The following is a 17,584-nucleotide window of genomic DNA, read 5'->3' on the forward strand; positions in this document are numbered from 1 at the left end:
CCCTGAAAAATTCACCTTATGTGCCTGGCAAAGCAGATGGAAGCTTCTTTTCTCCAGTTTTGTAGCTATGTGTATTATGTTTGATAATTTGACATTTGTTATTTAATAAATTGTAGTCCCAGAGCCAAAAATAAATGTTCCTTTCTTTTTTATTTCAGTTCTAGTATGAGCAACTGCAACATTTCAATGTCTGTTAATATCAAAAGAACATTCATTTGCTTCAATAGTGGCATAATTTATGTAAACCAAAGATGTGTTTACTTCTCAATAATTGTTTTGTGTTTCTTGGTTGTAAGGTTGTCCAAGCAAACACAGTGGATGAACGTACTAACTTTCTTGTGGAAGAATACTCTACATCTGGTCGTCTGGACAACATCACTCAGGTCATGAGTCTGCACACTCAGTACCTGGAGTCTTTCCTGCGAAGCCAGTTCTACATGCTGCGCATGGACGGCCCCCTTCCTTTACCACACAGGCACTACATCGCAATAATGGTGCGCGCGTTTCCCCGTTTCCTGTGTTCATGAGACATCGTCCTCACTTATTCCTTTTCCCTCCTAATGTTGTTTGTATGTGTGTTTGTGTGTGTGTAGAGCTAAATATGATTTTATAGAAATGAGAATTGAAGAAGCCTGTGGCTTTTTGGATACCAAATCCCTTGGATACCTTATGAATGCTTTAAACCACTTAATGTACTGAATGTTTCTCATTTATCAGTTTAATCTCTTATGATTAAAGATGCTGGTAGAATCCAAAGTAATATCCCTAATATCCCACAAGTTTTGTTTTTGCTCTTGATATCTTGTTTTTATTATTAATATAAAACAGATTGTTTGTGACATTTTATTTAGTCATTTTATACATAAACAATGTTAGTAATTTGGCCAAGTAAGAGAAAGTATCAGCACTGGTGGAGACTCTGGATAAGAGAGGAATTCTTAAATGAGTTATAATACTTCTAAGTATAATACTTGGTACAAGCTAGTTAACCAATTAACGTTTTTTGGGGGGAGAGAATTATAAATTGGGATGATAGGGAGCAGGAATGAGAAGGATAGAAAGAAAACAGTGTTACAGTTGGACTATTACTAGAGAAAAAGAGGAAGGAGAACATGGTGCAAGTCCTATATATTTGGAGAGTTTAGGAGAACAGCTGGGCTGGCAGAGCTAGCCAGGAGTTAGGAGATTAGTTTTTACCAAGTTTAATTTGATTATCTTGTTTATACCCTCACTGAAGTTTTAGCAACAAAAGAGGGCAGCCTTCTATGTTTTATTGAATCATGAACTTGACTAAGACTATAATTTCAGGTTAAAGTTTTGATAACAGTAAGGCTGAAAGCAGACTTTGAATGGTTACGAACAAAGACATAAATAAGATGTGGAAAATAGAATAAAACAATGCTGTTTTATTGAGAATCAGCCCTGAGGAAAGGAACGGTGAAAAGTCTGCTTTGCATGGATTTACTAGATTGTCAGTATGGGGGCTGATTGTGACTGCCTGGGAAGGAACGCGTCGGTGAGCTTCGGTTCAGTCTCAGTAGGGTGATGTGCACAGATAAGACTGAAATCACAATTATCTTAAAGGGGATAAGAGAGGTCCCCAAATTAGCATGCATCCTGAATTGGTAGAATACAGGTTAATGAGATTTTATTATGTTTTAAACAGAAAACAGGTGATATCATTTACCATAATGCAATGGACATGTGTTTTCCTAATATAGCTAGAAAGTGCGTTCTAGGTTGACCTGTACCAAGTTCTGGATGAGGAAAAAATTGCCCTCATGTGACAATTATTTGCTTATATGAGTATCAGCTACATGATTTCATTCAAGAATCTGTGGCAGTGTTGTGATGAAAGTTTTAGAAGGAAGAGGAATCTGTAAGAAAAGAATTATTGCCTATAAAAATTATTAAACTCCATCTAAATTATTTTAGAAAGAGAAATAACATAAGACTCTATGCTTGTTTTATCAACTAACTCTTTTCTTTGTGTTTTAGGCTGCAGCTAGACATCAGTGTTCTTACTTAATAAACATGCACGTGGACGAATTTTTAAAGACAGGAGGTATTGCTGAGTGGTTGAATGGTTTGGAATATGTACCACAAAGACTGAAAAATCTTAATGAAATCAATAAGCTGCTAGCACACCGACCCTGGCTGATCACGAAAGAGCACATTCAGGTACTGAGTGTTCCTTTGAAATAAAAAAGAAGTTTACCAATGATTCTAACTAAGAGTTAATTTTTTTGCTTAGGACTTAATTTTAAATAACTTGCATATTAGGAGCTTGAAAAATAAAAAAATAGTATATTAATATGTGTAGAAGAAATGAATTTAGAAAGTCAGTGGGTTTAATTTAGATACAAGTGAATACTTCTCTTTAAGTAATCAGTAATTAGCTATACAAGTGCTTCAGTGAGTGGCTGTGAGAAAAGTTGATTTCTATTTTCAAGCCGTAGGTAGAATAAAGAAAATACAATGGCATGATAGGATACCTGGGTTCTAGTGTCTACCCTGTTACTGACAAGTTGGTGACCTTTAGTGAGTTAACTTCTGTGGCCCCCGGTAGTTCCCCTTCTATAAAATGAGAGGCCTAGATTAAATGAGTTCTAAACTCTTTTCTAGTTCTAACTTTTCATAATTTTAAGACTTTCAAAAAATGATTTTACAAATAAAAAGCGATTTGCCAACTGGTGTGTGAATGCTTAAATGCCTCTAGAAGCTAGAGCTTACATGAGAAATAGAGTTGTGATTGACTAGAGCACTTGCTCCTCAAAAAGAGTGTCCATCAAAGGCATACAGGGTGAGGTTGTTACACAATATTCTTAGCACCGTGCTTGGCACTTGGTAACCACTCAATAAATAGGAGCTATCATCTAAATTATCATCAGTAGAAGCTTTAGGTATTTAAAATCCCTGCTTCTAATGTATAGAAATGTCCTTGTTTTTTTTGATCCTCTTATTAGACTACATTTTTGTTAGCTATTTGCTCGCTTAAACCAACTTAGCTTTTGTCAATCTGTGTACTCTAAGATTTTGATTATCTGTCTGGGAATCTGAAACACAGTGTTGTCCTGAGGTTTATGTTCTGGTTTGGTAATATGTTAAATAGATAAGATAATTAATCATTATTTCTGTGTCACATGTTAATTACTTGGTGCCAGATACTTTGGTGGGTCTAAAAAGATAGACCCCCGCCCTTGACGGGCTTGGAGTCTAGGGGAGGAGAGACACGGAGGTAATGACAATAATCACAGCACAGTAGTGTTTGAGGGTATGAATAAAGAGAATGGATAAGGAGGTTTCTAGAAAGAAGTAACATTTGAGGTAGGTCTTGAAGAATAAGTGGGAATTTTGAAGTAGATGAAGGGTGTTCCAGACAAACAATAGGATATGAAATATTGATATGTTGGAAAAGAAGCTAACAGCTTCAGGTTACTGTCGTGTAGGAATGGTTATGTAAGGTGGGGGATAAGAGGCAGGAAGAATTGGGATCGTACTGTATGACCCAGTGAATACTATATTAAAAAATTTGTGTTTTATCCTCAAAAAGCTATGGTCTCAAGAGTTGAGTTATGGTACCCCAGGGGGTACACAAGACAGTCCTTCAAAATGTTAGAAAACTGTGTCTGTCTGTGTGTGTGTATATTCTCATCTCATCCTTTTAAACTTCTGTATTTGTATATTTTACAATATTAATATTACAGTACATGGATATAACTAACCTATATAAAATGTTATATTTTATAAGTATATATTAATTTATAAATAAATGTACATACTATCAGGAGTTGGACCCCCCAATTGTTGCTGTCAGAAGTATATATGATCAAAAGAGCTTGAAGATCGTACTCCCATGGTAGAAGAGTGCCTTTGTTTCTAGGGCTGGGCTGTCCAGTACAGAGGATATACTGTACATGTAAAAATATACACCAAACATCCAGGACTTAGTAAAGAAAAAATTAGAAACTATTCCATTATTTTTTATATTGATTACATGTTGAAATGATAATATTTTGGATATATTTGGTTATATAAAATATGTTATAAAATTAAAAAAAAAGAGCTTGGAGATAACTGTGATAAAGAATCAAGAATCATTAAAAGTTTTTGAACTGAGTTGTAATATGAGCATATTTGGTGAGGCAGAAGACAAATTATATGTGGTTCAGGCTAGAAGCAGGGAGGCCAGTCATAAAACAGCTTAGAAATCCACCTGAGAGATGATTTTTTTTTTTTTAAACGTGGGGCGATAAAGAGGAGAGATCAGACTGTCTGAACTATTCTGCATAAGAATAAGCAGGATTTGGCGACTGGCAGAATGTGAAAATGGAGAAAGAGGCTGGGACAGGAGAGTAACTCTAAGGTTTGCCCTTCTTGACTGGGCAAAAGGCAATGCCGTGAGCAGGATAGCATACAGAGGCCTGAGAACAAAAGAGGATGACATGCGTGTAGTGAAGTCCAGTTACTGAAGAAAGTACAGGTCTGTAGCTCAAGATAAGAATAGATTAGGAAAAAAATCAGATAGTTATTTACAGAAAAGCAAAGGTCAAGTTGAAAGAATGAATGATCCATCCAGGAGATACTGTACAAGGAAAGAAGATCATGGGTAGAATAGAGCAAGCCAACATTTTAGAGGCAAGCAGGAAAAGAAGAGGGCTGTGAAGGAGATGGAGAAAAATGCATCTCAGGGTAGAAAGGGTGCAAAAAAATAGTGGAATTGCTGATGTCAAGGGAGATTCATTTCAAGAATTTCAAGAAGGGAGGAAATTAGGAAAATGTAAATTCTGCAGAAATCAAACAGGATAAGGACTAAAAAGAGATAGTCAGATTTGGCCTTTTGGATGTCATATTTGACCTTAGTGAAAGTAACTTCAGGAGTTTGTTTGAAAAAGAAACCCGATTATAATGAATTAAAAAAGTAGAAATGAATGTGAGGTGAGAAATTTGAGATGATGACTGTTGGCTATCCTTTCAGGTTTAATGATAATCCTGCAAAGACTGGCAAAGGCATTGTAAATTCAACCAATCCTTTTGGAAAGCTCTTTGGCAGTATTATCAAAAAGTCGTAAAAATATCAATACCATTTGCCCTAAAAATCCCATTAGGAATTGTTTCTAGAATATGAATGAATCTATAACATGAAGATGCTGTTTAAGTAATAGCAAATAAAAAAAGTTTAGAAGCAATTTGAATATCTAACAGTAAGGGAATGGAGAAGTAATTCTGTACATCCATTGCTGTGTAATATAGCCCATGTTTAAAATTAATATAAGACAGTGTAGCCTCATGAAAAATGAATATGTCAAAATGTCAAGTTTGAAAAGCAGAAAAAAAAATAGATGTATACTCTGATTATATAAGTATATTTATAAAAATAAAAGAAGATATGTAAAAGTTACATTAGGGTGGTAGAATATGATTGATTTTTTTCTGTGTGTGTGTGTGTGTGTGTGTGTGTGTGTGTGTGTGTAGTTAAATATAGGGAGTAAAGCAAAAGCAGTTTTTTGGTTTTGGGTTTTAGCTGTGAAATGAGGTAAATGAAAGTTTTAGATTTGCAGGGAGCAGCAGGATATACACACACACACCCCAAAAAAGAGAGAGAGAGATAGAACACTGATGGGAAAGAATCCCTGAGATTAGTAGACGGAATTGGCTCTTGGAGAAAGAGGGGATGGAGGGATTACTGTTTTTAATGGCTTCACTTGTGATTCCATCAGTCAGCTGGAGGATCAAGTAAAATAGCATATGAAAAAATGCTTTGAAATTTTTTAAGTTCTTATTCAACTGTGAGGTAACATTCTACAGTTTCTGTCATCTGCTATAGGGTCTTTCTCCATCAGAGAAGATATCTAAAAGATAACTAAAAGTTGACTTACTGAATTGGATTTTTATGTGATTTTTATGGTAAAGTCTACCTTAAAACCTTAAAATGAATGGTTTTGCTAGATAATCTTTAAAGTCCCTTCTAGTTTCAATGTTCTTTGATTCTCTGAAATATCTTTCTAAAGTAACATAATATGTAAAAGTTGGAAGCAGAAGTTCCATTGTATATATAAGGAATTTAGAAGAAGCCACAACATAATTATATTGTTAGGTTTGATAGTTTTAATGTAACATTGTTTGTTACAGTGTAAGATTATTTGACCAAAGCCGTATCTTTAATATATGAAATATTTTTTAAAGGGAGTTTTAAGTTTTATTACTATAAATGGACTTATGAAATTTGGTAAATTTTCCATGCTTCCTAAAATTGCTTTGTAGCATTCTGTGATTTACATTTTTACACTAATTTGCTTTCTCATTTCAGAAACTTGTCAAAACTGGAGAAAATAATTGGTCTCTGCCTGAACTGGTACATGCTGTGGTCCTACTGGCACATTATCATGCTTTGGCAAGCTTTGTTTTTGGTAGTGGCATCAATCCAGAGAGAGATCCAGAAATCTCCAATGGATTCAGGCTCATATCAGTCAACAATTTCTGTGTTTGTGATCTCGCTAATGACAACAACATAGAGAATGCATCCCTTACAGGCAGCAACTTTGGGGTTAGTTTTCTTAACTGTTTTGCCTTTAAACTTCCTAACATTAAAAATATCTAGAAAGAATTTATTCTCTGATTAAACAGGATATTATATACTTGAAATATTATTGCATAATTTTTATTACTGTAAGAATTTAACTTGTACCTGAAGTTCTGAATTGTCTTAAAGAGGCTTTTAAAGCAAATAGATATTATTACAAATATAGGGCTGCCTCATTTTTAAAAAAATAAACTATAATATAATTTAATATATACCAAATGCTAGAATTCTAGATTAAATGTATTTATACTTATAACCTTTCTATATTTATAACTGAAGCAAAATGTTTGAGTATGTCCTATGATTTTCTTTGGAGTTAGTGGAACACTCAGATACTTAGTAATGGTGCCCATGCCACTGTACGTAATAAGGTGACATTGGGAGATGGAGACATTTACTGGAACAATTTTTAATATTAATAACACCCAACATTATCTTATCTGGCTCCAGATTGTAGATTCTCTAAGTGAGCTAGAGGCCTTAATGGAAAGAATGAAAAGGCTTCAAGAAGAAAGGGAAGATGAAGAGGCATCTCAGGAAGAAATGACCACTCGTTTTGAGAAGGAGAAGAAAGAAAGTCTTTTTGTGGTTTCTGGAGATACTTTTCATTCATTTCCTCATTCAGGTGCATTTTTGTGTTCACTCTTTGCCTTTTAGTTGTTGTTAGAACCCTGACAGACCACCTTCAGTATCTTCCACATGGATGTGTACAAAATTCTACCGCCCTCTTCCTTTTATTCAGTTCCCGTCCCTCCTTACCCCAGTGTTATGCCTCACCTCTCAGGTCGGTGCACCTTTGAGTACATTTCAGATCCAGGCGAGAGGAACTTCCAGCTTTGTGGTCCATACTCTAGCCCGGGTGAAACGTCATTCAAAGCAGACCAGTTTTTTATAATGGTAGATAGAAATATTTAATTCACCCCACTTTTGTGATTTCTTTAATGATAAGTGAAATCCTGTTTCAATAGATATAATTTTTAAAAAGATATCTTTGCCTTTTTTGTGGGTGGGGAGTGTGTGGGAGGACTGTTCTTATACTGCTGCTTTTCCAGATTAGTTCTAAAATTACATTGCACTTGCATTTGCATTTCTTTGGAGAAATCTTTGGAATTTTATAAAAATGTATTATTTAGGTCGTTTTCTTAGAATTTGGAAGAATTCGTTCTGTATTAAAAGCTAGGCTTCTTTGCTCTAGTCTTACAAATATGTTTTTTCTAATATTCTGAGACAGAAATAGGAGGGTAACTGTGATTATGACTTAAAAAGGTATCAAATACCACATAGTAAATGTTATTAAAATAGCATATACTCAATAGAAAGCTTAAACCGTTCAAAGTCATCAATCTACATAACATTTATTTTTAGAATAGTGTTTCATTGGTTTAAAAGAGGGCTTCAAAATTACTAGTCTTACAGCTAGTCAATCTCATAAATTCTGAGGGTAATTGACTTGGCCATAACTTTTTTGTTAACATTAAACGTAACATTGACCACTAGCTCTCAGATGTTTTACCAGGAAGGACAAAAACTCCTTTCATTGTTTTCCCTGACAATCTTTTTTTATCTGCGAAATTGAGTGTATTAAGTAAGAGTTTCTCAGAGCTTCTAATCAACAGGAAACCAAAATAAAAAAAAAATCAGTGTTTTAGTTATTGGTTGAATATTCATTCTACAAACATTTATTGAGTACCTCATTTTGTGACAGCATTATGGTAAGTGCTAAGGTTTTCAGGCTAGATAAGACATGCTTCCTGCCCTCTGGGAGCTCTCATTGCTAGTGGGAGAGAAATAAATAATTATAACACATAGCAGAATGTGAAAGGTATATGAGCCTAGAAGAGGACTCTGAACCCAATCTTGGTGGGGAGGAATGTGGACAGAAGGAATCCTAGAGGAAGACTTCCTCCAACCATTTGACTCTAAGCTAAATCTTAGAGACTTGAGTGCAGGGGAGTCAGGCAATGGCTAGGGGATAGGGGAGTTGGTGGTAACCAGCATCCAAGCCTGAGCCAAGGCACAATGGTAAGGAAACAGGATTCTGGGCGCAGAAACAAGTGGTTCTGTGTTCTTAGGACATAAATCATGAGGTAGATAATGTGAGGAGGAAGCTGCTTAGGTAGACAGAGGCCTTATCATGATGACCTAAAGGAACCTAAAGGAACATGAAACCTGCCATATTTTAGACATTTTGAGTTGAGACACTGTACTGGAGATGTCCAGTACAGTGCTTCTCAAACTTTAATGTGCATATGAATCACTGGGGAATCTTGTTGAGATGCAGATTCTGAGAGGCCATATTTCTATCACACCTCCAAGTGATGTCAGTGCTGCTGGTCTGCAAACCACACTTGGAGAAGCAAGGGTTTAGCAGATAGTCTGAAGGTCAGGGGAAGGTTTAAGCTTAAGATAAAGTTTTGGAAGTTATCAGCATATAATTGGGAGTTAAAATCAAAAGAGTTGATTATAAAAATCATCCAGGGAGGGGCCGGCCCGGTGGCGCAAGCGGTTAAGTGCGCGCGCTCCGCTGCGGCGGCCCGGGGTTCGCTGGTTCGGATCCCGGGCGCGCACCGACGCACTGCTTGGTAAGCCATGCTGTGGCGGCGTCCCATATAAAGTGGAGGAAGATAGGCACAGATGTTAGCCCAGGGCCGTCTTCCTCAGCAAAAAAAAAAAAAAAAAAAAAAGAGGAGGATTGGCGGATGTTAGCTCAGGGCTGATCTCCTCACAAAAAAAAAAAAAAAAAAAAAAAAAAAAAAAAAAAAAATCATCCAGGGAGAACAAATGGGACAGAGGGAAATAACGAGCCTAGGTGAACCTTCTAGGTAAACCAATATTTAAAAATCTAACATATTTATTAAGGTTATTAATATCTATTTGCTTTTAGGCATTAATTTTCAAGAACTTTGCTAAGGTCACTAGAGCTTGAAGGATATAAATGTTTTATTTCTTTTAGATTTTTTTAAATATTGAAAATATATTTTGGATCCCATTCTCTACCTTCTTGGACCCTTGAGCAGGAACTACTGCCTTCTAAACTGAATTTTGACTAGCAAGTCTTAGACCCTAGACAAAAATTATATTCTAATTTTAACAGAAGAGGCTGTATCATTTGCAGATCATTCAAGGAAATAAATCATTTCATTCTTAACCATTCCCAGTACTAAATTTGTTGATCACAAAAAGAACATAGAAAAATGACTCAGTACAGTAGCTGAGTCATTTTTATAGACTTAGCATGTTTTAAAATGGAATTAGAAATTTATTTTTTCCTATAAAATATTTCTTGGTTTGAGCGGTGTGATAAGGCATTCCAGATTCCATGTAGAGATTCTAAGAATAGTTTTTCAAGCCTTTCGAAGAAAATAAATGTTTAAAGTGTTCTATAGGGGTCGTATTCTAGAGCTTGATAACAGAGTCAACTAGCTTTTACTGTTTTTTGTTTTTTGAGTTAGAAAGATCTTCCAGTACTGTAACATAGCTTCTTCTGTATTATGTTAGTAGCCACCTCTTAGGGGCAGAAGAAGGCAGACAATGTGCAAAATATTATTTCCTTTAAGTCCAGACTTTGAAATATTTGTTCAGACAGAATTAAAATTGAATTTTAGATTTGTTGATTGGAGTACTAATTTTAAATTCTTTTTAAAAAATATTTTAACTTCTTAAGATAAATTTAGGAAAAAAATATTTGTGGGTTGAGAGACCTCTGTACATTTCTTTCTGTGGACAGAATTGTCTAGAAAACAGGTCTTGGTGGCTTCTAATTTTAAAAAGAATAAATGGATATTATTCATAGGATAAGTTCATAGGATATTATTCATAGGATAAATTGGTTAGTCTTTATTGTTTATTTAAAAATGTTTAAAAGTCATATGATGACTTGAAAACGTATATGAGCAAAACAAAAACTAACATCAAAGTCAAAGGATCCAGCTATGTAATAGTCAACTCCAGTATTGATATTTGCCGAACGAAACCACCCAGCTGTACAGTGGGGGGGGAATATCACTTCAAGAGAGAAACTGTTTTACAGAGTTTAGTTATCAGTCACTGTTCTTGGTTTAATTTTACTTTACAACCCACAAAACTCCTAGTTTTCATAGCAGCCTCAGTGATCGCTACTACATTTTTTTCTTTGTTTCTGTTGATTATTACGTGACAGGCTGAAGTAAGGAAAGCATAACCTTGTTCATAAATGTTAAGAGATAAGGCATTGAAAATGCCATTTCTGAAGTGTTTCTATACCTGCATAGAGTGCTGGAGCGCAAGGAGACGACACAGTAGCTGTGGGGTTGGGCTGGGGCTAAGTCTGAGATTTCTCTTCAGAGAACTGAGAGTGACTTAAAAGCTTCAGATCAGTTTAAGTGGTGTAATGTTTACAAGTTTTCCACATCATCTTAAACTAATCCCCATTGTATTTCTTAATTCACACTCAGTACTGACAATGATATGAGTAACTTACAGTTAGTTTACTTATTTCTTTTATAGATACTTCTTATTAATGAAACAAAGAAAAAATAGATATTAAGTAAATAGCACAGTACCTGGTATGTAGTAAGTACTCAACAAATGCCAATCTCTTCTGTTTATGTGTAATAAAGAAGTTAGGGAAGAATATTAATAAGATATTTCCAAAGTTGGGTGGCCTGGGCTCGATAAGGGTGGTTCTCTGCCCGTATCGAGCATCCCAATTAATCCATGGCAGCACCCTAAGGAAAGGTGAAAACTTGTGAGAAAAGAATACTTGTTGCTAGGATTTTCATGAAATAGCAAAAGTTAAAGATAATGAAGGTACCAGGTGTTTCGGATGAATTATTATAATTGCACTTGTTTTTTAAGCCTCTCAAGACTGTCTAATTAAGAATTATAGTTTTTTTATTATGGCATAAAATTGTTTTGTTAACTATTTAATATTTATTAAATATTGAATTTATTTAATATTAATTGAAATACTTATTAAGAGAATATTGTTCTTTGCATGGAAGGAGCTAATTTTTATTTTGAAAACTTTATGTTCATTTTCTAGAGTTGAAGGCAGTAAATAAAGATTGTTCATTTCCTTTTAGTGGTTGAAATCAGAAAAAAGTAATTTTAAAGACAGACTAACCTAAAAAAAGTAAGTTGGGGGCCGGCCCCGTGGCTTAGCGGTTAAGTGCGTGCTCCGCTACTGGCGGCCCGGGTTCAGATCCCAGGTACGCACCAACGCACCCCTTCTCCGGCCATGCTGAGGCCTCGTCCCACATACAGCAACTAGAAGGATGTGCAACTATGACGTACAACTATCTAGTGGGGCTTTGGGGAAAAAAAAGGAGGTAGATTGGCAATAGATGTTAGCTCAGAGCTGGTCTTCCTCAGCAAAAAGAGGAGGATTAGCTCAGGGATGATCTTCCTCACAAAAAAATAAAAAGTAAAAAAAAAAATAAGTTGAAAGAGATAATCTTTAAACCAGTTTAACATGCATTGGGCATTTAAAAGTTTTCAGTGCTGAAATATGCAGAAGTTGGCTGTCTTAAAATATTATAATCTTCCTGTCTTCCTAAATGCCACTTTGGTAATATTCTAATTACAATCTCTAATCACAGTCTCATTAGCACATGTTTACTTCATGTGTTGTACACTTTTTCATATGCAGAGAAAAAGGCACATATCTTAGGTGTAAAACTCAATGAATTTTTACAAACTGAGCCTTGCTGTTTAACTAGCAGCCAAGTCAAATAAGAATTTAGTGGCACCAAAAGTCTACTTCCCTCCCTGTTGTGTTCCCTTCCCAGTCCTTCTCCCTCTCTGTAAGCTAAAAATGAACTATACTGAACTCATTTTCACTGTGAATACATCCAGATGAAACACCATCTAATTTTAACAAAATCTATCTTAACATTAAACTCAATTAAAGTGGTCTTCACCTTCATCTCTTCTCTTTCCCCACATCCCACTTCAACCCCTAGAGAGATCAAAAAAATATTTAAGCTCTGTGCTTACAGGCCTTTGCTGTCTTCCTTTTCTAAAGAAGTAGAGCTACAGTAGTGTGTTCATCCTTTGCCACTACTGTTTAGATATTTCAATTTAGTCAGTTTTTTGCCTGGATAACTACAATTAAATGTTCAAGTTGCCAGCAATAGATATTTTATATGATTTAAGGCACGTAGACAATACTGTTACTTTGGAAACCTGTGGAAAAGCTAAAAAGTGGAGGAAAATGGAGTTGTTTCGTTGTTCTAAATGTGTACAGTTTCCTTAACATTGGATTGTTCATTATTGTCCTTAGATTTTGAGGATGACATGGTTATAACCTCTGATGTCTCCCGTTATATCGAAGACCCTGGTTTTGGATATGAAGACTTTGCCAGGCGAGGAGAAGAACATTTGCCAACATTCCGAGCTCAGGTATAAGATGCCTTTAATTCAGGGAAACTAGAGAATCAATACTGTCATTTTACCTGTGAAATGATAAAATGTAAAGAGACTTCTAAAGAAATTAATAGGCCATTTGATAGAGTCTGTAATCTTTTTATGTAACCTAGTTTTCAGCCTAGTCTAATTTGATGTCCCAGTAGATGGATTATTATTTCAACATTTTCTCCCTAAGAAGGCAAAAGGAAAACTGTCTGTTTTATGGGTTACCCGTATTATTTCATGGTAGTTGTATAATGTTCATACCATTTTTTGGAGAGAAGCAGGGAGGAAATCAAGTGATACAGTTGCATTTATAATAAAAAGGCGTTTTGTAATAAGATCATATACCAGTAATCATGGGCTTAAGGGCTGCATCCCTCCCCATTCCTAGGAAACATAGCCACAATAAATAGTGATGTGGCTCCTGGAGAGAGTGTAAGTTTGAATTAAGACAGACTCTTTTGTGCTTGTTTTAGATGATCTACTAACTGTCCATGTCACTGCGTAGGTTTGATCACATAGGAATATTCCAAGATCTTCTGGGGTCCTTCCAGATAAGGGCTTAGTTTGCATAGTACCTGACCCCAGGAGGTGGCCAGAGTTCACCACCAACATGCCAAATCCTGGGCCCCATTGAGGAAACTACATGGCACTCCAATCTACAAACTGGTGGGAAAGGTTCTTAGTAAAGCTACAGACTTAGAATTAAATTTGAAATATCTTCACTTACTTGCTTCAGTAGTTATATTGAATAAAAACGTAGAGTTTAAATGGAGAATGCCCATTTTGTAATTGGATACATTTTATTCTTTTAGGACTATACCTGGGAAAATCATGGGTTCTCCCTGGTGAACAGACTTTATTCTGACATTGGACATCTTCTTGATGAAAAGTTTCGCATGGTCTACAATCTCACCTATAACACTATGGCCACCCATGAGGATGTTGACACAACCATGCTGCGCAGAGCTTTATTTAACTATGTTCACTGTATGTTTGGAATCAGGTATGTTCATTGTGGAGAGAGCTCTATACATTTCTAGATGAAAATTCTGACGTGAGTTTTACTTCTATCCTATTTAGGAGTATACAGTTCTGGGGAGAAAATATTACACGTGGACTTCTGATTTTAAAAAATTAATTCTATTTTACAAAACATTTTCCTTTGCTTAACTGTAGTGAATCTTAACATGCATATATAAATACAGTAGTAAGAATTTACTAAGGTGGGAAAAAAACATCAGTAATCATTGGGGATAGAATCATTGAAGATTCTATATCAGACTCAATTTGAGAATCCTTCTTTGAAGAATTGGACAGTTAAAAAACATAAATTATGTCCCTTTAGATCACTATAATAAATGCTGGTTTGATTATTTATTTATTTATTATTTTTGAAGGAATGGTAATTAGGGTATTGATAAAACTAGGATAGATTCTGCCTTCATAAAGCTGACTTACATAAGCTCACATAAGAACACTGAAATGAAACTATCAATGTAAATTAATGGCCTCTAAATTTAGAACATTAGCATTGAGAGGACAGTGAGTAAATAAGTGAATGAGATTGAATGATGTAATCAGGAAAGCTTTTTTTGGAGAATGTGCCTTATTGCTGGGTTTTGAAGGCTTTTGTGGAAATAGATTTGCAGAAAGAGAAAATTCCCAGTTATGAATACATTCAGTTTGACTCTATACTGTATCTCTCTGATATAGTATCAGAAAGCCTTTATGGAATGGAATTAGAATTCAATTTGTTAAGCAAAGTAGTTTCTATAATTTTAACGAAAAAAACCCCCAAATTTCCTGAAAAATCAAATAATAATGAAACATTCTACTTAAAAGACACTGTTATGATGGTAAATGATGACTATGCTATTTGCTCTTTACCATCTTAGATGGTAAGTTATCACAAAATCATCACATTTTAAAACACAGATATTATGCCTACCTAATTAAGAAAAATAAACAGTAACAGAATTGAATTCAATTATGATAAATATTTATTATCTTCAAGACAACAAATAACAAATGTTATGGTGATTGTGTTTATCTGTTGGATGTAACTAAATAAAGCTTATGTAAAATCCTCGAGATACTTATTTTTTTGTTTTGTTTTGTTTTTGTGAGGAAGATCAGCCCTGAGATAACATCCATGCCAGTCCTCCTCTTTTTGCTGAGGAAGACTGGCCCTGGGCTAACATTTGGGCCCATCTTCCTCCGCTTTATATGGGACACCACCACAGCATGGCCTGACAAGCGGTGCGTCGGTGCGTGCCTGGGATCCGAACCTGGGCTGCCAGCAGCGGAGCGCGTGCACTTAACCGCTACGCCACGGGGCCGGCCCTCGAGATACTTATTTTTAACTAAGCCTTGTGTTTGGGTTAAAAATTAACTGAAAAATATAGAAGAGAAATCCCACAAGCTCCCACCGCTGCATTTACCCTCCTGTCTGCCTCTGTGCCCATTTATTCTGCTGTCTCTTCTCTCTCTCTCTCTTTTTTTTTTTTTTGTGAGGAAGATCAGCCCTGAGCTAACATCCATGCCAATCCTCCTCTTTTTGCTGAGGAAGATTGGCCCTGGGCTAACAACAGTGCCCATCTTCCTCCACTTTACATGGGACGCCACCACAGCGTGGCCTCACAAGCGGTGCGTGCATGCCGGGGATCCGAACCTGGGCCGCCAGCAGCGGAGCGCGTGCACTTAACCGCTACGCCAGGGGGCCAGTCCCTGTCTCTTCTCTGTTATTATGAATGAACTGTCAATGCTGTTATGCACTTCGGCACAAAATCCCATCTCATCTCATCTTCTAAAGTTCCCTATTCCAGCAATTTTCCCGTCTCTCTCCTGCATAATCAACTTTTGTCTCTTTATTGGACCTTTCCCATTAGTTCATAAACATACTGTTATTTCTCTCTTTTAAAAAAAATCCTTTCTTCATCCCTGTTTCCCCCAGCTATTCCCTCATATTTCTGCTCCCATGCACAGCAAATCTCTTTGAAAAAATTTTGTATATTTACTGCCACCATTTTCTCATCTCCCATTCTCTCTTGAACCCACTACAGTATCAGGCTTTTACTCCTACCATGCCAACAAGACTGCTCCGGGGGGGTTGCCAGTGACCTCTGTATAGCTCCTTCCAGTGGTCAGTTCTCAGTTATCATCTTATTTTACTAGGCAGCAACATGGGACATAGTCGATTACTTCCTCCCTCTCCCTTGAAACACTTGACTCCTGCCTTAGGGCTGTACATTTTCTCTTCTCCCTCTCTTGTGTTTGCTCAGATGTCAGCCTTTCAGAGAAGCCTTCCTGCCTACCCTATCTAAAATCACAGCTCCTCTCCTCCAGCCTCCAGTTTCATTTTATCTCTGCAGCAGTTATCACCATCTGACATATTATATAGTTATCTTTTTAATTTTTTTCTTTTTCCTCCGGTAGAATTTAAATTCCATGATGCCAGGGATTTTTGTTTATTTTGTTCATTAGTGTACCACCAGTGCCTAGAAGAGTACATGGAAAGTACACGGCAGATAATCGGCACTCAGTAAATATTTGTTAGATGAATTAATGAGCTTTTGGTGTGTAATTACTGGACAATAAATGTCTCTTTGTACAACTTTATAAGTCAGAAATTTGACTTTGTCGTTATAAAGCTGTTGTCATATTCCATCTAGGTATGATGACTATGATTATGGAGAAGTTAATCAATTACTTGAACGAAGCCTGAAGGTTTACATTAAGACAGTGACCTGCTATCCTGAGAGAACTACCAAGCGCATGTATGACAGTTACTGGCGTCAGTTCAAACACTCAGAAAAGGTGTGTTTCATGACCAAACACTATACCATAGACCAATGTTCAATATAAGAAATAATGATTATGAAAAGGTATACATAAAAACATTAATAAATTAGTGCCATTACAGAAATGGAAGTGGCACCATCTAGCCATCTGTTTTGTTTTTTTTTTTAATGTTTTTAAATTCTGGTTTAATTGAATATTAACTAAATTTTGGTTATGTGTTTTGTCCAAGGTGGTGTATAAAGTATAGGTTTAGCATCGGCCTTTGAAAGATTGGATCTTAATACTGATATTTTAAAAGTACATTTGGGAAACTGTCTACCATTCTAACTATTAATAAAAATCAAACCTACTGAGATGTGTGTTATGCGTAGTTCTATCTTGGCCCAGAAGATGTATCCATTTAGAGATTGTGTAACCCTAGCCATTAGAGTTAACCCATTAGAACAATAGCTTCTCATTCCAATTTGGTAATTTAGTATTTTGACAATGTAATGCAGGACCTTTGAGCCAAATATATAGGAATATTTTTTTGGGTGAAATATATAGGATTCATTATTTAAGACTTAATAAATGTTAAGGATCTTTACCAACTGTATGGTAGAAGAACTGGCCTTAAATCCTAGGTCTTTTGACCTTTAAGTCTCAGAATCTTCCATTTATACCACAGTTTCCAAGCTTGAGGGTAAGAAAATCTTTTCAGGGTCCTAATATTCACTACTTAACTGTGTGACTGTGACAGAGAATGTTATGGCTTCAATACCTAATAGATTTTTTGAAGTCTTAGAGCCAATCACATCAAATAAATAC

General features: G+C 35.8%; 1 protein-coding gene across 1 annotated transcript in view; it reads left to right on the forward strand.

The window, feature by feature from the left end:
- The window catches only part of SESN3 (sestrin 3), a 69,575-nt gene that overhangs the window by 43,331 nt on the left and 8,660 nt on the right, over positions 1–17,584 (forward strand). Inside the window, exons 3-9 of the mRNA XM_058545382.1 lie at positions 297–494; positions 1,999–2,181; positions 6,311–6,547; positions 7,034–7,208; positions 12,846–12,964; positions 13,789–13,979; positions 16,648–16,792. Coding sequence (XP_058401365.1) covers positions 297–494; positions 1,999–2,181; positions 6,311–6,547; positions 7,034–7,208; positions 12,846–12,964; positions 13,789–13,979; positions 16,648–16,792 — 1,248 coding nt within the window. The remainder of the gene's footprint in view (positions 1–296; positions 495–1,998; positions 2,182–6,310; positions 6,548–7,033; positions 7,209–12,845; positions 12,965–13,788; positions 13,980–16,647; positions 16,793–17,584) is intronic.

This window comes from Diceros bicornis, chromosome 7, assembly GCF_020826845.1.
Source record: "Diceros bicornis minor isolate mBicDic1 chromosome 7, mDicBic1.mat.cur, whole genome shotgun sequence".
Taxonomy (NCBI): domain Eukaryota; kingdom Metazoa; phylum Chordata; class Mammalia; order Perissodactyla; family Rhinocerotidae; genus Diceros; species Diceros bicornis.